Genomic DNA, 22,415 nt, shown 5'->3' with positions numbered 1-22,415 from the left:
GCTGGTGTTCCTGACCGAGGAAGGATGGTCTGCGCTGGGCGTCCTGGTCCCAGCAGCTCCTCATGAGGTCCACCAGTCCCTCCAGTCCTTCAGTCTCGCTGAGGTCGATCAGGGTCAGGTCCGGCCGGTCGCCCAGAGGGATCCGGAACCGCACCAGACTGGACACAGCGCCTGGAACACACACACACACACACACTCATCTCTGAGGAACATCATATTCCTTCATATGGACGACGCTTTTATCCAAAGCATTCAGGGTTGGAAATTAACTCTTTCACTCACTGGCCAATTTGGCCATTCAGAGCTTCTACTAGCCCAAAAGAAGAAGAAATAAACCAGATTAACTACGTCACAGCTTATCAAATATGGATTTCAAACATTAATACTCAAACAAAATCCTGTCATCCAGCCTCTCCTCTCTTCCTCTTTCATCCGTTTCACCATAAATGTGTTTTAGTCGGACAGATCGATACAGAACATAAAATAATATATTTTCTGTTCACAGAAAGACTACTTCCTATATGTACAGTTCTTTTCTTCTTTTGTTGTTGTTTTGTTAAAAATAAACATTTCTGATGAGATGTAAGGCAAACACGACTGTATTGTGTATGTTTTTGATATGAAGATATCTGATGTACATCTGATTGAACTGTAATGTTTATCTGAGAAAAAGTACATAAAAAATTTTGAAAAAGGAGATGTTTACCGCTGTACGGCTCCTTCCCAGTGATGATTGACCACAGCAGGACACCGTAGCTGGAGAACAAACATTCACAAAACACACATTAGCACATTATACTCCGTCATGAAACTACAGCCTGTTCAGAAAACACTCTGCCTGTCAATCACTTTATCTGACGTCTGATTGGCTGGCGTGTGTTTGGTGGGCGGGGTTTCGAGGAGGCTGATGTAAACGAAGCTCTAATCTCTAGTCCTTTTTTTATTTTTTATTACTAAAGCAGAACATAAGATAAAAACAAAGTTAGACGATACCATTAATACAAAACACATTAAACAGAAAGTAGGATGTGCGTGTAATAATGTGAAGTGTGTGTGAAATTGTGTTGAGTATGTGTATATCTCTATTATAAGTTTCCTAATATATATGTAGAACAATGCTCATTATATATACTATATATAACATTAGTTAACTACATTAGTTAGCCTGAACTAATAATGAACTGCACTTATAAGCATTTATTAATCTTTGTTAATGTAAATCTTGTTAACATTAGTTACTGCACTGTGAACTAACATGAACAAACAATGAACAGCTTTACTTTTATCAACTAATGTTACCAAAGATTAATAAATACAGTAACAAATGTATTGCTCATGGTTAGTTCATGTTAGTTAATACATTAACTAATGTTAACTAATGAACTTTATTGTAAAGTGTTACCACAATAGTAATAATCAAACATGTAATAAGGAAAAAAAGCAAATTATCAGAGAGATGGAGAGGTTGTTGAGAGAAGATGAAAAGAAGATACATATATATATAGAGAGAGTCAAATCAAACAAATATATCAGGCATGAAAACAGGTCAGGGGTAAAAAAGGTGAGAAGGATGCGGCAGCAAAAAATCCAATCCAATCAACATATATATATATTGTATATAGTGCTTTTTAATGTTAAATTCATCAATCTGGTGAAAATTAAACAAAGAAAAATTATTTTAGTTACAGTGTCTGTCTACATTACTAGGCTACTACATAATAATAGTTATAATATTAATCCCATGATAGTAATAGCCATATATTGTAAAACAAATGCACTGAAAAAAGGAAACTTTCATAATTAGTTTTGCACTAATTTCTATAGGCTACTTGAAAGAGTATATTTCTATACTTCACATTAAAGGTGTGATTGGGCTAGCCCAGTGTCAATCAAGAAAAGAACCAAATGGGCCGCGGATCTACGCGTTTCATGGGGTGTCAGAAAAAAAAAAACTAACGCTGACTTTTTATTGACCAATGCATTACACACTAATTACGCACTAACCCAGCGCCGCCAATTAAAGGTCCCATGACATGCTACTTTTTGTAGGCTTTAATATAGGCCTTAGTGGTCCTTAGTACTGTATCTGAAATCTCTTTCCAAAAATTCAGCCTCGGTGCAGAATTATAGCCACTACAAGCCAGTCCCAGAATGAGCTTCCTTCAGACAGGCCGTTTCGGTGTCTGTAGCTTTAAATACTAATGAGGAGGAGAAAGGAGGAGAAAGGCGGCGCAAGGTGGAGGGTGGGTGTGGCCTTGACCATCTTGCGCAACGGTACCATCATACATGCATGTTTGTTTATGTTGGATATATTGCAATGGCACGAAGACACGCAGTCGTTCAAGCATTTCAGTTTGACCCAGAATCTGATCCAGATGGAGAAGCAACGGATGAAGAAGTTGCAACTCAGCGGCTCCAGCAGGACGTTTCCCAATGGTTTGTTTAAAATATTATGTCTGGATACGGTACTTTATTCGGATGGTTTACAGTTATCATCATGTAGCTAACGCTAACCTACTGTTGCCTTTTCATGAGAGATCTGTAACGTCTGTAATTTATCTTATTACAATTACATCAAGCTCTGCGATCTTGAAATGCGGATATCGAGCGCCATATAACCAACAGGAAAACGGTTATCCAAATAACAAAGAAATGTACAACACTCGCGTTACAGTATGTGTAACTTGATGCTGTCTACCTTTACATTAGCGTAAGTAACTGCATAGCTAATGTGACAGCCATATTCTACGTGTAAGAAGCTAGGTAACCATAAACAGTAAAGCAACACACTTATATATAATTTGTTGACTTACTTGTCCGACGTTCAGTAAGCCCGGCTCTGTATTGACCATTCGATGTTCATTTGTACATCCAATTATTGAGCAATTATTATGCTTCGCTCGCTCAAAAGCCATGATATCTCTCGTGGACAAACTAAAATCACGCGCGCGCGTTCTACTTCCTAGCTCATTTTCTCATGGGTGAGAAATATTCTCTGGGCGGGCAAAGCAGAGAAAGGGGAGGTAACATTTCTCCTTATGACGTCATAAGGAGGAGATTCAAGATCAGCCCGGTTGAGCTTCCATTTTCTCAAAGGCAGAGAAAAATAGCAAAAGCTCGATTTACACCGATTAAAATTTTTTGAAACTTTGGGACCATATATAGGCTAGGGGAACTCATATTAATGTTAAAAAACCTCAGAAAGTGGAAATTTCATGTCATGGGACCTTTAAGCAAAACAAAACGAATGGGCCGCCGATGTACGAGTTTTATGGGCCGTTAAGACAAAAAACGAAACAAAAAAGTATGAGATGTATCGGCTCAAAAAGCACGTCGGCCCACCCGGGAATCTCCCGGTAGTCCCGATGGCATTAGCCTACATGCCTGGACGTCACACAAAACAAAATCCTGTAGCCTTTCACCATCCACTTATTTAGCTGCTGTCGCATCAATTGACATGCCATTTCCTTTCCCCTCTTTCTTTTTCTATGTTTAGCCCCCGACAGCTTTTTTGCATTATCCATCTTTTTCGACGACAACTCACTACTCGTCCCTGCTCGCTCAGCGCTAACGGCGCCCGCGCCCGCTCGCGATATTATCCCGCCCACTTCTATGTCAAAATTAAAAATAATGACATTGGCAACATCGCTGTCTGTATCTGACAGAACAGTTAACATTGTAAGCTAACTTAACTCAGGCTTGCTTTCCAGCGTGCGGTTCTTTGTTCGGCAGTGTGTCATCAGACTCGCGGTGTTAAAGACTTGGAAAACAATTCTGCCCTACTCTGACTCGGATTGGCTGTCAGGTTTCGGCATTAGGAATGATGATTGGTTTTTTAAAGCTGCTAAGTTTATGGTAACTATAGAGATATAGCGGGTAAATGCTGGCCACGACCACGACCCCCCCCCCCCCCTCCCACCCCATAAATATTTTCTCATCGGATCTGCACAAATCACGTAGGTGACCCATTTTGGTTTTAAAACGGCGAATTTCGCCGAAAGGTGAGGAGTTTTCATGCCTGAATATATATATACAGTCGAGCCCAGAATTAATCATACCCCTGGTAAATATGATCAAAAATGGCTGTAAAAAATAAATCTGCATCGTTTATCCTTTTGATCTTATATTAAAAAAATTGGCAAAAATCTACCCTTTCATTGAAGTAAAATAATTGAAAATGGGGGGGGGGGATCACATTATAAAATAAATGTTTTTCTCCAAAACACGTCGGCCACAATTATTCATACCCCTAGAATTGTTTATGAATAAAATATCTCTGAAGTGTATTCCCATTAATATTTACCTTTATTAGCACACCAGGGTGACTAGGAACATGAACTTGTCCAGCTATGACTTCTTGTTCAACAGGAGTTTAAATATGAGGAAACACAAAGGCCAAATTCCCTTAATCATCCATCAGTCACAATGAGTAAAACCAAAGAATATAGTTCTGATGTGCAGCAAAAGATTGTTGAGCATCACAAAATAGAAAGTGGATGTAAGAAAATGGCTAAAGAATTGAAAATCCCCATTTCCACCATCAGGGCAATAATTAAGAAGTTATAATCAACTAAAGATGTTACGAATCTGCCAAGAAGAGGACGTGCGTCTATATTGTCTTAATGAACGGTGAGGATTGAGGATTTACTAGATTGAGTGGCCAAAGACTCTCCAAGGATCACAGATGGAGAATTGCAGAGATTACTGGAGTCTTGGGGTCAGAAAGCCTATAAATTTTTTTTACAAAAATCAAACAACCCCTACATCACCACATGTTGTTTGGGAGGGTTTCAAGAAAAATGCTCCTCGCTCCTCCAGAAACAAACTCCAGCATATTCAGTGGTCAGACACGACTGGAACTTCAGACAGCACTGGGTTCTGTGGTCAGATCAAACAAAAAAAGAGCTTTTTGGCAGCAAACACACTAGATGGGTTTGGTGAACACAAGGATAAAAAGTATCCCATGTGTACAATTTAATATACCATTGGATCTTATATGTTGTGGGCCTATTTTTCTGCTGGAGGTCCTGGACTTCTTGTTCAGACACATGGCATCGTGGATTCTATCAAATACCAACAGATAAAAAATCAAAACCTGATGCCTTCTGCTAGAAATCTTATAATGGGCCGTGGTTGGATCTTCCATCAGGACAACGATCCAAAACAAACATCAAAATCAACACAAAAATGTGTTACGGAGCACAAAATGAAGCTTCTGCCATGACCGTCCCAGTTCCCTGACCTGATGAGTGGGGTGAACTGAAGAGGAGAAGCACCAACATGGATCTGGGAATCTGCAGGATCTGGAGAGATTCTCTATGGAGGAATGGTCTCTGATCTCTGGTCAGGTGTTCTCCAAACTCATCAGGCATTATAGGAGAAGACTCAGAGCAGTTATCTTGGCAAAAGGAGATTGCAAAAAGGTATTTAATAAAAGGGTATCAATAATTGTGGCCAACGTGTTTTGGAGAAAAACATTTATTTTATAATGTGATTTCCTCCCCACTTTCAATTCTTTTACTTAAATGAAAGGTTAGGATTTTGGCAATTTTTTAATGAAAGATCAAAAGGATAAACGATGCAGATTTATTTTTTACAACCATTTTTGATCATATTTACCAGGGGTATGATTAATTCTGAGCTCGACTGTGTATATATATATATTTATACTACAGGGCCGTTGAATGCTTGAATCTGATTGGTTGACGAACGTTCTAAGGTGTGCATTATTTTCAGGGAAACGCACGGCTAAAGTAGTTCCAGGCAGGTCTCGACCGCATTACAGCTCCATATCACTTCGCGTAGTCAACTGTAATAACGGAAAATAGGATACAAATCATAACAAGAAAAAGCATTTCGCCCCGTGCGCTTGATCTGCAATTTTCAATGTCTAGCTTCACAATCAATGGAAACATGCAGTTTAATTTGAATAAATAAACTATAAAGTCCTATCTATAATCAATAGAAAATTAAACTGAATATAGGCTAAATAAATGGATAGTCCTGCAGCACGGATTTTTATTGCAGATAATTTAACAAATAAATAATTATTGATAGGCCTACTTGTTAAAAGGGCTTTGGGTTTCATTTATTTGGCTAGTCTACTGTCATCTGTCAATAATAGGAAAAAAAAAGAATTAACGAATTAATTAAAACGAATTGAATTAATTAATAAATAATAATATTGACGCACATGCTTTTCTGTCTCATTATTGCAACATCTCTCTCTAATAACTGCATTAATAACTGCATAAAGCCGGGAACACACTTTAAGGCCAGTTATGAATGTAATTTGATACTTATGACTGATCATGCCCAAACGCGTGTTCAGCGCGTTCAGTCTGTGTTCAAAGTCGGTGTTTAAAATCTGCTGCAGTCGATGAAACCAGTCAGAGAATGTGTCAGCTAGTCGTGTGTCCCCAGCATTAGTCTGCTATCAGCGGCTCAAACCTCCGTTACTAACTCTACCTAACCCTAACCCTAACTCAGCATTAGTCTGCTATCAGTGGCTCAAACCTCCGTTACTAACTCTACCTAACCCTAACCCTAACTCAGCATTAGTCTGCTATCAGTGGCTCAAACCTCCGTTACTAACTCTACCTAACCCTAACTCAGCATTAGTCTGCTATCAGTGGCTCAAATCTCCATTACTAACTCTACCTAACCCTAACCCTAACTCAGCATTAGTCTGCTATCAGTGGCTCAAACCTCCATTACTAACTCTAAAATGACGTTTTGGAATTAGCAACGGAGGCATGGGATTAGATGCGTAAGAAATTAGTCCTACATACAAGAGTGTTTTAATGACAAAAACTTTACAAACGTCTCGAAATACATAATCTGAACAATGTTTCGAGGTGTGGTAACTGTAGTATAAGCGGAATAATTGACTTCAGGCCGTTGAATTATTAGAAAAATAATGCACACCCGGGGTGTAACGGCCACTCCGCTTCGCGTCGTGACCGCATTACCACCTCGGGTGTGCATTATTTTTCTAATAATTCAACGGCCTGTCGTCAATTATTCCTTACATATATATCGAGATGCATTTACTAGATGAGTAAAATAACGCAAGATATTATGTCCTGTTTTTCAGGGGAATTAATCAAAATGAAGTGTGTTGAGGTTAAAAAAAGCAAAATTATCTGTTAATTGGGTACGAAAAATGATCTTAATCAGTTAATTTTGCATGTTTTAAGCAAAAACTCACTTAATTTTGATTAATTTCCCCAGAAAACAAGACTTAATATCTTATGTCATTTTAGTACTTTAGTAAATGCATCTTGATTTCAGAAGTGTTTGACATGTGGACTGGAAACAAGTCAACAATACTGAGTGAGACAGGTTTTTTTGCAGTGTGGTGCAGCACCTGTAGACATCGGAGGCTTTGCTGGGCTTGTAGTTGACTGACTGCAGCGCTTCAGGAGGCATGTAGCTCAGCGTTCCTCCCTCGTCCTCGTCTCGCTCGCCCGAACACCTCGACGCGCTGAGAGCCATTCGAGACAAGCCGAAGTCTGTGATCTGCAGACCACACACAGCGTCACACACAGCGTCACACACAGCGTCACACACAGCGTCACACACAGCGTCACACACAGCGTCACACACAGCGTCACACACAGCGTTACACACACGGCGTTACACACGGCGTTACACACAGCGTCACACACAGCGTCACACACAGCGTCACACACAGCGTCACACACAGCGTCACACACAGCGTCACACACAGCGTTACACACACGGCGTTACACACGGCGTTACACACACGGCGTTACGCGTTACACACACGGCGTTACACACACGGCGTTACACACACGGCGTTACACACACGGCGTTACACACACGGCGTTACACACACGGCGTTACGCGTTACACACACGGCGTTACACACACGGCGTTACACACACGGCGTTACACACGGCGTTACACACACGGCGTTACACACACGCCGTTACACACACGCCGTTACACACACGCCGTTACACACACGCCGTTACACACACGCCGTTACACACACGCCGTTACACACACACGGCGTTACACACTGCCAGTGTTTCCCCTACAATGTATTCAGCAGCGCCGCTGCAAAATCTTCACATGATCAGTAATATCACGACATTCACTTCATTCACTTACACAACAAAAACACATGGCGACGGGCGGCGCTGCTAATGCGGTGGCTCTGAATCCACTTGTAAGCACGCTCATAATAGAAGCGACACGGCGCGCTCGTTTTTCCAGGCGCGCCTCTCTGTTCATGGTTGCATAGCAACGACAGACGCCACGGGAGAGCAATCGCTAATGGAAAGGAGAAAGCGGTACGAACTGCGAAATTGGTACCGAGAACCCAGTGGTATTGAATCAGAATCAGAATCAGAATCAGAATCAGAAAGAGCTTTATTGCCAAGTATGCTTGCGCATACGAGGAATTTGTCTTGGTGACAGTAGCTTCCAGTACACATACAATACAAAGTGACAAGACAAGTGACAAGTAACAGGTATAAATAAAAAATAAAATAAAAAAAATAAAAATAGAAAAAATAAAATAAAAAGATTATAAATTATAAATATATATAAAGTTATAAGGTGCTATAATGAAATGTCTGAGGGAAGTATTGCACATGTTTGTTCCACAGTAGGGGAACATTTAAGTGTTCATGAGGTAGATGGCCTGGGGAAAGAAACTTTTCCTGTGTCTGGTTGTTTTTGTGCTCGGTGCTCTGTAGCGTCGACCAGACGGTAACAGTTCAAACAGAAAGTGTGCTGGGTGTGACGGGTCCAGAGTGATTTTGCGAGCCCTTTTACTCACTCTGGATGAGTGCAGTACTTTGAGTGTGGGAAGGGTAGTGCCAGTGATTCGCTCAGCAGTCCGAACTATCCGCTGTAGTCTACGGAGGTCGGTTTTGGTAGCAGAGCCGAACCAGACGGTGATGGAAGTGCAGAGGATGGACTGGATGACAGCTGAGTAGAACTGTATGAGCAGCTCCTGTGGCAGGTTGAATTTTCTCAGCTGACGCAGGAAGTACAGTCTCTGTTGGGCTTTCTTCACAATAGAGTCTATGTGAGTGTCCCACTTCAGATCCTGAGAGATGGTGGTGCCCAGGAACCTGAATGACTCTACTGCAGTCACAGTGCTGTCCATGATGGTGAGTGAAGGGAGTGCAGGGGGGTTTCTCCTGAAGTCCACGATCATCTCCACTGTTTTGAGCGTGTTCAGCTCCAGGTTGTTATAACTGCACCAAAGAGCCAGCTGCTCCACCTCCTGTCTGTACGCAGACTCGTCACCGTTCCGGATGAGTCCGATAACAGTAGTGTCGTCTGCAAACTTCAGGAGCTTGACAGAGGTGTCTTTAGAGGTGCAGTCATTTGTGTACAGGGAGAAGAGCAGTGGTGAGAGAACACATCCCTGTGGAGCACCGGTGCTGATGGTGCGGCTGTCGGACGTGATTTTGCCCATTCTGACTAGCTGTTGTCTGTCTGTCAGAAAGCTGGTGATCCATTGACAGACGGAGCTAGGGACAGAGAGCTGGGTCAGTTTGGTCTGGAGCAGTGATGGGACGATGGTGTTGAAGGCAGAACTAAAGTCCACGAACAGAATCCTTGCATAGGTCCCTGGTTTGTCCAGATGTTGTAGGGTGTAATGCAGTCCCATATTGACCACATCATCCACAGACCGGTTTGCTCTGTAGGCAAACTGCAGGGGGTCCAGCAAGGGTCCAGTGATGTCCTTCAGATATGCTAACACCAGTCTTTCGAATGACTTCATGGCCACAGATGTTAAGGCAACAGGTCTGTAGTCATTGAGTCCTGTGATCTTTGGTTTCTTCGGGATTGGGATGATGGTGGAGCGTTTAAAGCAGAAAGGGACTTTGCACTGCTCCAGTGATCTGTTGAAGATCAGTGAGAAGATAGAGGCCAGCTGGTCAGCGCAGGTTTTCAGACAGGCTGGTGAAACACCGTCTGGGCCTGGTGCTTTCCTTCTCTTCTGTTTCCTGAAGATCTGACGCACATTATCCTCACTGATCTGAAGTGCAGGGAGGGAGGGGAGGGGGATGGCTGGAGGTGTTGATGGCTGTGTAGAGAGATGGTCAGGGCGGGTATGGGGTGTCTGATCGGGGGTCTCAAATCTACAGTAAAAGACATTCAGCTCGTTCGCAAGATGCTTGTTGCTGTCGATGCTGGGGGATGGTGTCTTGTAGTTGGTAATGTCTTTCAGGCCTTTCCACACTGATGCAGGGTCGTTGGAGGAAAACTGGTTTTCCAGCTTTTTGGCATAGCTCTTCTTAGCCACTTCAATCTCCTTTGTCAATGTGTTCCTGGCCTGATTATACAAGATCCTATCCCCACTCCTGTAGGCATCTTCTTTGACCTGACGAAGCTGTCTGAGTTTTGGTGTGAACCATGGTTTATCATTGTTGAATGATAAGTAAGTCCTGGTAGGGATGCATAAATCCTCACAGAAACTGATGTATGATGTTACAGTCTCTGTGAGCTCGTCCAGATCGCTGGCAGCAGCTTCAAAAACACTCCAGTCAGTGCATTCAAAACAGGCTTGTAAGACCTGCTCTGTGTCGTTGGTCCATCTCTTTACAGTCCTTATTACTGGCTTAGCAGTTTTAAGTTTTTGCCTGTAAGTTGGTAGAAGATGAACCAGGCAGTGATCGGAAAGTCCTAGAGCTGCTCTGGCGACGGAGCGATATGCATCCTTTGTTGTGGTGTAGCAATGGTCCAAAATATTATTGTCTCTGGTGGGGCATGTAATGTGCTGTTTGAATTTAGGCAGCTCACGTGTGAGTTTTGCCTGATTAAAGTCTCCGAGAATGATAAGAACAGAGTCCGGGTGTTGTTGTTCTGTTTCTGTGATCAGATCAGCCAGCTGTTGCAGCGCCGTACTCACGTGTGCTTGCGGTGGAATGTAAACACTGATGAGAACGAGCGAGGAAAACTCCCGCGGCGAGTAGAACGGCTTACAGTTAATGAAAAGCACTTCCACATCAGGACAGCACATCTTCCTTAACACAGTTACATCAGTACACCACCTTCTGTTGATGTAAAAGCATGTCCCACCACCGCGCGTTTTACCCGTTGACTCCATATCGCGATCTGCTCTGAACAGCTGAAAGTCCGGTAGATGTAACGCGCTGTCCGGAATGGCTTCGTTCAGCCAGGTTTCCGTGAAACAAAGAGCAGCAGAGTTGGTAAAGTCCTTGTTTTTGCGTGAGAGCAGAAGTAGTTCGTCCATTTTGTTAGGGAGAGAGCGGACATTCGCCAGATGGATGCTAGGCAGCGCCGTTCTGAATCCGCGCTGCCTGAGCTTAACGAGTGTGCCGGCTCGCTTCCCACGCCTGCGCGTCTTATACTGTTTCCACAGTGCAGCGGCGCAACCGACGACAATGTTCCGCAAAACGCCAGAAGAATCAAAAACTGGTTGGTGATCAGTTGGTGTGCACTGCCGAATGTTCAGCAGTTCGTCCCTGGTATAACTGATAGCGTATGACAAACATAAAACAGGACAAACTAACAAAAACAGTGTAGCAACTGGAGAGCTCAACACCGAGGCAGCCATCCGCGGCGCCATCTTTATGTCTAAAAATGTCCATTTCTATCCACAAAACTTGCCAGAAGTCATGGTTTAAGGGGGTTATTTAAAGGGGGTTATTGGTACTGAATACTGAAATTTTGGTACCGTGACAACACTATTAGGTAGTTATAAATAGGCTAATCACAAACAGACCTTTTCTACTTTTAAGGTGTTACGATCAGGCACACTGGTCACAACATACAATTACCGCAAAGTCAGTTGGACTCGTTTGTCTAGGGAATTTATTAAACAATTAAGTAAATTACAAACAAAACAGAAGATAGGAGATTAACTACAACAGATTAAAAACAACACAGGAAGATAAATCACAGGCGTGGTAGCCGGAACACAAGTCTCCCCTCTGCACGGAGTGCCTGAGATTTTAAAGGGTGTCTCTCCGCCCACTCGTTACAGATCACACCTGCACACAATAACGAAGGAAAACATACTGCAGAGCAGCCAAACATTAGAGAAGGAAACAGAGCCACCACATGTAGTGGAGGGACGTAACATAAGGCATTAAACATACTGTAGGCTACATTCTCTTAGAAAGTAGAAAGACGTGTTCTGATAACTTCCACATTCTCTGCTTTGTCACTTTGTGGGGCTTCAGTGTCACATGGTCCTTCAGAAATCATTCTAATAGGATGATATGTGATGCTCTTTTTTAAAAAAGATTATTTTATTAATAAAAAGTTAAAAAGAACATCATGTAATAATATTTCACAATATTAGGCTACTGTTTTTTCTGTATTTTTGATTAAATAAATGCAGGCTTGAGTATAAGACTTCTTGCAAAAACATAAAATAGTATCCGAACTTTTCACACACACACACACACACACACACACACACACACACACACACACACACACATATAAATACAGGCCAAAAGTTTGGAAACATTACTATATTTAATGTTTTTGAAAGAAGTTTCTTATTGCCACTGTTGCCTTTGGCTTGCTCAGTTGGGGATATTTTGGGGATATTTAATTTAATTTTATCAATCAATAAATTCCTCTTGGAAAAAACTTTGTTGTATTATTTTAATTTAATACTGTGAAGCTGCTTTGATACAATCTGTATTGTGAAAAGCGCTATACAAATAAACTTGACTAAAATTTATTTATTTTTTTACATATTTCCCCTGACCCTGATGAACTCTCTGCACGTCCCTGGAGATTGGTAAAGTAAAATAGGCTATGTAAGCTAGTCACCTTACGTACTGCAATAATCATGCCTTGAATCTGTTGATGGTGTGTCATATTTTTATGTCTAAAAATGTCCATTTCTATCCACAAAACTTGCCAGAAGTCATGGTTTAAGGGGGTTATTTAAAGGGGGTTATTCTTACGGAGGTGCATACCCCCGGACCCCCCCGCGCGCGGCTTGGTAACAACATTCGGCATGTAACAGCACCGCTGCTGGAAAAATTTATAGGGGAAACACTGTACACACTGCGTTACACGCGGCGTTACACACACAGCGTTACAACACGGCCACACACGGCGTTACACACACGACGTTACACACGGACACGATCCGCTGAGTTTAACCCTAGTCAAGTCACATTTATTTCTATAGCGCTTTTTACAGTACAGAGTGTTTCAGAGCAGCTTTACAGAGATAACAGGAAAATAATGCAATAAAGTTTGTTTCCAGAAGAAAATAGCGTCACAGTCCAGCTTAAAGGGATAGTTCACTTTGAAATAAATTTTTGGTATGTTTTAGCTTACCTCAAGGGCATCCAAGATGTAGGTGTCTTTTTTTCCGCAGTAGTTTCAATTTTGATATTTTTAGGTCAAACCGTTCTTGTCTGTCAGTCATATAATGCAGGTCTATGGTCACGGTCTCAAAACACAAGCACAGAGTCCAAATTAAACAATTCCCCATCGTAAGTACACATTGATGGCCTAAGACACGAAACGAGCGGTTTGTGTGAGAAAACGAACAGTATTTATATAGTTTTTACCTCTTATACGCAGCCATGTCCGAGTGATCTGATCTGACGTGTACGCAGACTGGTGCATAGATATATACACTAGTTGTCGCCTTAAAGACATTCGTTCCAATGAACTGCCGTAGACAAGGCGACATCTAGTGTGTATATATCTATGCACCAGTCTGCGCACACGTCAGATCAGATCACTTCGACATGGCTGTGTATAAGAGGTAAAAACGATATAAATACTGTTCGTTTTCTCACACAAACCGCTCGTTTCGTGTCTTAGGCCATCAATGTGTACTTACGATGGGGAATCGTTTAAGTTGGACGACGGGGAATTGTTTTAATTTGGACTCTGTGCTTGTGTTTTGAGATAATGACCATAGACCTGCATTATTTTAACGAAAATTTTACATTCGTTTTATTTTTTTATGTTTTTTTATGTTTTTCATCACTGGAATGGTACGAAACTTGGTAAAGGTTTTTGCTCATGGACATGATTCGAAAAGGTTAAATGGTCCTGTAATAGTCACACTTGTGCTCCTCACGGTCAGAAATGAGAGAGTTTCCTCTGGTGGAAGCGTTTGGTACTGCAGCCGAACAACATCTCACTAAAGATAATTTTTTGACTATCAAAATCATATTTGAAACACAACTTGTTTAGTTTTATGCCTTTGATTTTCTCACAGTTTTAGAGTAAAACATGTTTTTGAAAATATATATTTCATGTAAAAATGTATCTGTGATCTGCAGGTTGGAGACAATTTATTGTACTCATGCAATAAAATGCTAATTAATTACTTAAAAATCATACAATGTGATTTGTACCTATGATAAAAATTACAGACCTCTACATGCTCTGTAAGTGGGAAAACCTGTAAGTGTATCAAATACTTGTTCTCCCCACTGTATGTTTGACTTTTTGTCAATTTCGACTTCCATAATTATTACATTAGACGAAATTTAAACCTTTTAGTTCATAATTTCTACTTTTTGTCATAATTATTACATAAAAGTAAAAATTATAACTTTGTATGTCATAATTTCTACTTTTCAACTCATGACAGTCATAATTTTGTTTTTATTTCATAATTTCAGCTTTTCATAACTATTGCACAAAATCAAAATTATCACTTATTATGTTAAAAGTTTAATTTTTTTTCCAATTTTGACCTTTAATTTCATAGTAATTATTATAAGTCAAAATTAAACTTGATGTCATATTTTCGACTTTTTATGTCATAATTGACTTTCTAAGCCAAAAAATTTGTTCGGCATCAATACCGATTTATTATTATATATTTTTCAAAGATTGTGTGGCTCAACAAGTTTATAGTGCATTTTCATAGAGCGCTGAAATAAATGTGCATTATAAAATCTGTCCAGTCATAAGCTTGACTTTGAGATAGTATGTTATAATTTAGTTTTTTTCTCAATTTCTCTTTTTAATTCATAATTTCAATGTCATAATTTCAACTTTTTAAAATCATAATTTCAATGTCATAATTCCGACTTTTTATGTCATAATTGACTTTATAAGCCACATTTTTTTATATATATATCGGTATTGATGGTCGAACAAACTTTTAAGTCAAAACATTTGTTCGACATCAATACTGATATATAATTGTATTCATTTTTTTTAGGATTGTGTGGCTCAACATGTTTGGCGTCGAGGCTGACTGTGTGTAAAATCTGTTCAGTCATAAGCTTGACTTTATCTCATAATTATGAGTTAGTATGTCATAATTTAGTTTTTTTTTTCTCAATTTGTCTTTTTATCTCATAATTTCAAAGTCATAATTCCAACTTTTTATGTCATAATTGACTTTATAAGCCACTTTTTTTTATATATATATCGGTATTGATGTCGAACAAACTTTTAAGTAAAAAAATGTATACTTATATACTTTTTTTTAAAGAGTGTGTGGCTCAACATGTTTGGCGTTGAGGCTGACTGTGTGTAAAATCTGTTCAGTCATAAGCTTGACTTTATCTCATTATTATGAGTTAGTATGTCATATTTTAGTTTTTTTCTCAATTTGTCTTTTTATCTCATAATTTCAAAGTCATAATTCCGACTTTTAATTGTTTGTTTTTTATATCGGTATTGATGTCGAACAAACTTTTAAGTAAAAAAAGTGTTCGACATCAATACCGATATATAATTTTTGTTTAAGACTGTGTGGCTGCACATGTGTGTAGCTCTAGTGGATGTGTGGACTGGCCTTGGCGACGAGGCTGTCGTTGAGGAGCACGTTGCTGGGCTTCAGGTCGAGGTGCAGCAGTGAAGGACTCAGCTGATGGAGGAAGTTCATGCCCAGGCCGATCTGATGAGCCATGCGGAAGCCCAGGGGCCACGGGGGGGGCCCGGCCAGCGTCTGCAGGAGCCCGGACACCGAGCCCTTGGCCATGAACTCCATCACCAGCCCACACTGCAGCGGGAGCCGGGACTCCCCCAGACGGCCCTCGTACAGGCTGAGGATTTGCATGACGTACGGGCTCCCTCCCTGGAACATCAGGGCTGCCTCTCTCTGGATAGAGGACGTGGACCTGCTCAACGACACCAGCAAAATAAACAAGAAAGAAAGAATTTCAAGGATGACTCATCTCATAGTCTTGACTTTTTTCCTCATATTTTTGACTGTTTTAGTCAAAAAATTTGATTCCCATCAGTTAGTATGTCATATAGTGATCGACCGATGTATCGGTTTACCGATATTTTTACCGATATTTAAGCATTTTCCCATAATCGGGTATCGGTTTTGTAATATCGGATTCGCCGATAAACGGCGCCATCTTGTGGCCGTTTTGAGAATTCCGCCATTGCAGCCCGCGTCTGAGGAGATCAGTCAACAACAACTCTGTGCACAGGTAAAACATATGTTCTGCTTGCTTTGCTTTAATTTTTCAACTTTATTTAACATAACAGACATGCAGAAATGAGATTTGAGACATGAATGCCTGATATAGCCTAGTTTATTTATGCAGCTTGGTTCTAAAAAATTGAGACGAACTCATGGAGTCACGTAGCGTAATCCGTCATGTCCTGCCCCAATAAAGACGTAACTTTACATGAATTAAATAAAACAGACATGAATGAGTGCATGTTGAAAATAAAAGCACTGAATTTAATTCTCTATCAGTTGTATTTGCTCACCATTAGTCTCGAGAAAAAAGTTCGTTCATATTGCTGAGCACTCACTGGGTTGATGATCAGGATGCTCACGGCCACTGAATGAAACTTTTGACAAGATTATCTTGTTTAAACATCCTAGATTATATTATTTACTAGTACATAGCAATTATTTCGCTAATAACGTTACACATCTAAATATACCGCTTTGTGGAAATTAATTATTTATTATCTCCACGCGCGATCGCGGTTGAGTTCTGTGTAAAATAAATGCATAGATAAACAGCACTTTTGTCAGTTGGCATTTCATGAGATTCAGTCTAGATCATGAAATGTCAACTGACAAAGTGCTGTTTATATAGTCTCGAAAAAAAAAAGTTTGTTCATATTGCTGCGCACTCACTGGGTTGATGACCAGGAATGCTCAAGCACGGCTACTGCATGAAACTTTTGACAAGATTATCTCGTTTAAACAACCTAAATTATATTATCATTTACTGCATAACCATTATTTCGCTAATACAAATCTAAATAAATACCGCTCTGTGGAAATTAATTATTTATTATGTCCACGCGCGATCGCGGTTGAGTAAGTTATATAGTTCTGTGTAAACGCATAGATAAACAGCACTTTGTCAGAAAGGATTTCATGATCTAGACCGACAAAAACATTATTAATAATTAATAACATACTAGTTGGAAAATGCAAATATGCTGTTTTGTTTGTTACTTTCCTGATAATGTTATATTCCAGCTAATATTATTCAGTGAATTAATATTACCCAGTGAATCCTCACTCTTTAAACCTATTAAACGGCACATAAACCTTCTAAAACTGTTTAAAATGAATTACATTTCAATACAAAATACAATACAAAAAATACCTCCAACATGTGGAACCACTTAAAGATACATCACTCAACTATCTTTGAATATATGTTAGAATAATTTTTGTGCTTTATTTTTTACCTCATCAAAGCTTTTATTTTTAAACAAAGACACTTAGTAACAATGCACTTTATTTTTTGGACTCAGACCCCTCTATTTATTTGTGTATAAATATAAAGTTTTTTATGTATGCAAGGAGGGAGTGATTGTTATAAATAAAATTGTTTGTTCAGTTCATTTGTGTTGTAATAATTGTGTCAAAACCAGAAGTATAACAGTAAATAAATATCGGTTCTGCATATCGGTAATCGGCACATAAACATGCAAATAATCGGTATCGGTATCGGTTATAAAAAATCAATATCGGTCGATCACTAATGTCATATTTAGTTTTTGTCTCAATTTGTCTTCGTATCTCGAAGAGGACGTGAACCTGATCAACGGGCCGGGAGAAATGAGAACACACAATTCATCTTTACAATAATAAACATGTTTATAGTGCATTTTCATAGAGCGCTGAAATAAATCTGCTTGATAACAGTTGTTCATTAATAAGCTTGACATTTTATCTCATAATTATGACTTAGTATGTCATAATTTCATCTTCATCTTTATTTGTCTTTTTATCTCATAATTATGACTGACTTTGTCACAATTTCAACTTTTTATGTCATTATTGACTTTAAGTCCAAAAAAAAAATTGTTCTGCATAAATACTGATATATTATTATAGATTTCTCCAAACATACAGAATAATCAGAAAACTAAATGAGTTGACATTCTGGAACCAAAACACATAATTAATTACAATTAAACACACAATTAATTCATGTAAATACAGTAATGCAAATGGTAACCAGGATCAAGTTTCTGCCACAGAACTGTGGTGAGTTGACCAGTAGCGGATGTTGCTCCATACGGGGCAAGTTGTCACAAGGGAAACCTGACTAGAAAAGCACTGAAGAACAGATGTAGGATGTACTTTACCCGTCTTTATAAAGCAGCAGCTTTAACGCCACATCCATGACCCATCCTGTGTGTTTGGCCCGGTAGATCTCACCGAATCCCCCGCAACCGATCTTCAGAAAACCCTGCAGACTGTCGTCACAAACCACTTCCGGTCTGCGGCAGAACTGACCGGCATCCATCGATAATCGATACAGTTAAACAGTCTTAAAGCTTAAACATGTCATGATATGTTTGAGACCATCGCTGTTTTCTCCACGTTCCCTGTTAAATGGCGACGCTTCCAATCCACATCGTGAAGTTCGTTTGTTTCACTTCCCCATCACACACACACACACATACACGCGCGCGCACACACACGCGCACACGCGCGCTGACGTCACCTCACCTGTGTCCAGACCTACGGAAGCACGTGACTGTCACCTGAGAGGAAAAACAATAACAAATCATGCTTTGGTCTATCGAAATTATGACATAAAAAGTAAAAATTTTAAAGGTAAGTCATTATTGTGATTTAAGTTGAAATTATGACATAAAATTACACATTTATGAGATGAACAGTCGAAATTGTTACATAAATCGTAATTATGAGATGCAAAATCGAAATTATGACATAGGCCTACGATACTTAATTATTACTCTTTAAGTCATAATTGCGACTTTTTATGTCATACTTTGCGATTTTTTTTTTTTCTTATGAAGGGTTTCCATACAGATACATTTCTTTATTAAACATAGGCTAGTACAGGCTAGTACATTTGTGTACATTTTACTTCGATTTCCAATCACCATCGTTTCCGCATTCACTTCGAATATTTCTTTATTAAATAAAAAATAGGAAATGTTATAGTACGTAGATGCGTAATTTATTTATTTTACACGTGACTTTTCTTTTTTTTCTATGACTGGCTCACAGGACGCATTACTTTGGCCATGATGCTAATGGGAAACTGCACCAAACAGCTTTAGTTTTCCCCCAAAAGTTTCTTTCTGTCTGTGTGTAACCCAGGTCACTAAAGAGATTCTGTTGATGTAAGGAGAGAGAAAAAAAAAAGACTAACACTTGTGAATATATATAAAACAGTTATTTTATTAATGTCTGTGGGGAAAGAAAAAAAATAGAAAGTTTAAGATTCTAAGAGAAAATAAGAAAATGCATAAACTAAAATCATAAAACTCATTTAGAAAATGTATCCAATTTAGCAAGACAAAGATTGGTTCAATTCAACGAGTGGGAGTTAGCCCCGCCTTAATAGGTGGACTCAGGGCAAGGGTGATGCAACACTTTTTGCGAGACACTGAAGCGGCTAGTTCAAGTTACAGAAGCTGCTGGTGCGATCCTAAAGAAAGAAACGAGAATTAGAACAAACAAACCAAGATTTAAATCAGAGAAACAATAGAGAAACTTTTAGATTAAAGTGCGGATTGAGATTCATCAGTCAAACGTTACGAGTGAACGTGATATTGACTGCTACGAAGAGAATACATTTTCCAAAGTTGGAAGTTTTGCCCTTCATAGCCGATGAATTGAGTTCTCTTGGTGAGTGTTGTAATTAAATAATTATTTTTGTGTGTAAAATACTTGATAAATTGTATTGAATTACTAAATTCTGATGTAATATGCTGTTGTATGTAAAAGAGTTGACCCTTTCGTTATAATGGGAAGAGTATTGCATGTATGTGTTGAATAATTAATGTTTCAGAGTTAAAAGCCACCTCGAGTGGTTAATAGAGGTTATTTTAACGAATTTCGTCGTGTATTTGAGCTATGAGTTAATGCGCGGTCATGACGCACATGTAATACGGGCAGATGAGGCCTAAGTGCGTCATCGGAAAAATAGCTCTTTGCACATACAAACTATATGTGCTAAAGTAAGACGGAATTGCAGTAAAAGGGAAAAAAAAGTTGAATGTTGTTTATATGCAGGCTAACTGCTCTAATGATGTATATTTTTTTGAAAGGAATGTCTAATTGTATTTTTGGCCTTGTCTTTGCAAGGTTGGGTCTTTTTCTTTCTTTCCTTTTCCCCTTTTTTCTTGTTTTTTTCCTTCTTTTCTACTTTTTGTCTTTTCTGAGTCGGATGCTGCACATTTCCTGGACACCGGACGATTTTGGAGAATTGTATGTGAATTGTCCCTGCTTGCTTCACATCGGGAAAAAAAAACGTTGCGAGCGGGAACTGGCGAGCCATTTGCCCATATAAGGAAGGACCGAGTTTATGAATCAAGAAACGAACGGAGTGGTATGATTGTGCACACATCTGAATTGAACTGTGTTGATCCGAGATACATTGCGGAAGAAGGATCTCGTGAGCGCGGCATTCGAACTGGAACTGAGAATTAGTGTGTATATAAATTATATACATATAAAAAGAGGAATCTGAATTGTATTGAATTTGAGACTGCTAATTAAGCAGTACATTTTGACCTGTATTTTATTTTCTCTACTGTTATTTTTTTTCCCAAATTCCATTGTATTTCATTTCAATTCATTTCAATTTTATATTTTATTTTTATTTATTTTTTCTTGGAGAACGAGAGTAAAAAGGGTATTCTTATAGGGTTATCATTTGGAAGGATTGCATTTGAATTTAAAACGTTTACTTAACCTTAAATAAGCCAATTAGAAACAAATTGAATAAATAGGTAAACCAATAAATTATATACATATATTAATAGAATAAGGGTCAATTAAATTTATTAGCTTGAAACTAAATAGGTAATAAAAAAAAAAGAGAGAAACAATAATAATTATAAACTAAATAGGAAATATAAATTAGGGTTATATTAAGGTTACATTTATTTGTTCCACGGCAAATCTTTGCTGTTCTCCTGGTCATTATATATATATTTTTTTTTTTTTCCTCCTGTGTGATGTGATGTTTTAAATTTCACTGCTTTATCATTAATTCCTTAATACATCATTCCAAATTTTCTAACGCAACGAGTGCTTGTCATAAATTCTTTCTCCCCTTGCTGTTAATGCAGTCTCTTGAGCGATTCTGGTCTTCTGGTCACTGGTCCAAATTTTGAAGCGGTGCACTTCACGCTCATTTGCATATTTCGCTATTTGTAAGTGAGGGTTGCATTGTCGCCGCGACGCAGGTTACAGAAAGTTGGCGAGCCAGCCAGGAGACTGTTGCTTAGCAACAAGGATAGTAGTAGGAAACAAGCTAATAAGTAACCAAATTTTTCTCAGAAGCGTTGATCTTGCGTTGTGACAATGGAAATCATTGAGAGAGAGAGTGTGGACGTAACAAATGCGCTTCTTGTCAAAGGTCTCACGTTGACCGAAACAGATGATGAGTTGAGTACTTTCTTGCAAAGGTATGGCTCAGTTAAACGTAATTTGATAATTGACGATCAAACGTCTGAGTTCCATCAGCATGCCATTGTAGAATATGCTCACAGCTCTGCAATGCTGGACTTAGCGCCAATGTTACCCATAACTTTGGGAAGTCTTTCGAATCCAAGTGTCATGTTTCAAGTACGAGCTTTGGCTACCGTCTGTAACCAGACGGCCAGTGAGAAACCTCTTTCAAATGTGTTTCAGGAGGAGTTGAATGAACTCCAGGAAGTTCACTCTACCAACTGTACTCCAGAGAGAGCGCGAAATGTGAGCTGTGATGATTCCAGTAAAGCAGAAACAGTAGGAATGCGAGGTTTAGAATTCAAAGACCCAATCAAGAGACAGACGGGCCCTATGGCCTTTCCAGAAACCACCGTTGATGGTGTTACAGTGACTACTCGTTCTGGTTTCCCCATGGATGTTGTAGACCCACCAGGTATTCAGAAGATGGTTGTAGAGCACATAGTGAGGTCAGCTGATGCTGCGATGTTACAGCAAACTTCAGTCCGTCTTAGGAATTTCTCAGGGAGGTGCCCGCGTCCTCCAA

At 39.4% G+C, this 22,415-nt stretch overlaps 1 protein-coding gene across 1 annotated transcript in view; it reads right to left on the bottom strand.

The window, feature by feature from the left end:
- Nucleotides 1-18,701, bottom strand: part of ripk3 (receptor-interacting serine-threonine kinase 3) — a gene marked incomplete at its 5' end in the record, with an annotated part of 28,865 nt that extends 10,164 nt beyond the window's left edge. Inside the window, 5 exons of the mRNA XM_082161613.1 lie at nucleotides 16-171; nucleotides 707-756; nucleotides 7,370-7,521; nucleotides 15,758-16,082; nucleotides 18,541-18,701. Coding sequence (XP_082017739.1) covers nucleotides 16-171; nucleotides 707-756; nucleotides 7,370-7,521; nucleotides 15,758-16,082; nucleotides 18,541-18,701 — 844 coding nt within the window. The remainder of the gene's footprint in view (nucleotides 1-15; nucleotides 172-706; nucleotides 757-7,369; nucleotides 7,522-15,757; nucleotides 16,083-18,540) is intronic.
- Nucleotides 18,702-22,415: the final 3,714 nt, after the last annotated feature.

The sequence above is a fragment of the Leuciscus leuciscus genome (assembly GCF_965113295.1).
Source record: "Leuciscus leuciscus genome assembly, chromosome: 2".
NCBI classification, from domain to species: domain Eukaryota; kingdom Metazoa; phylum Chordata; class Actinopteri; order Cypriniformes; family Leuciscidae; genus Leuciscus; species Leuciscus leuciscus.
The sequence above is the reverse complement of the archived record's forward strand: the minus strand, read 5'-3'. Positions and strand labels throughout refer to the sequence as shown.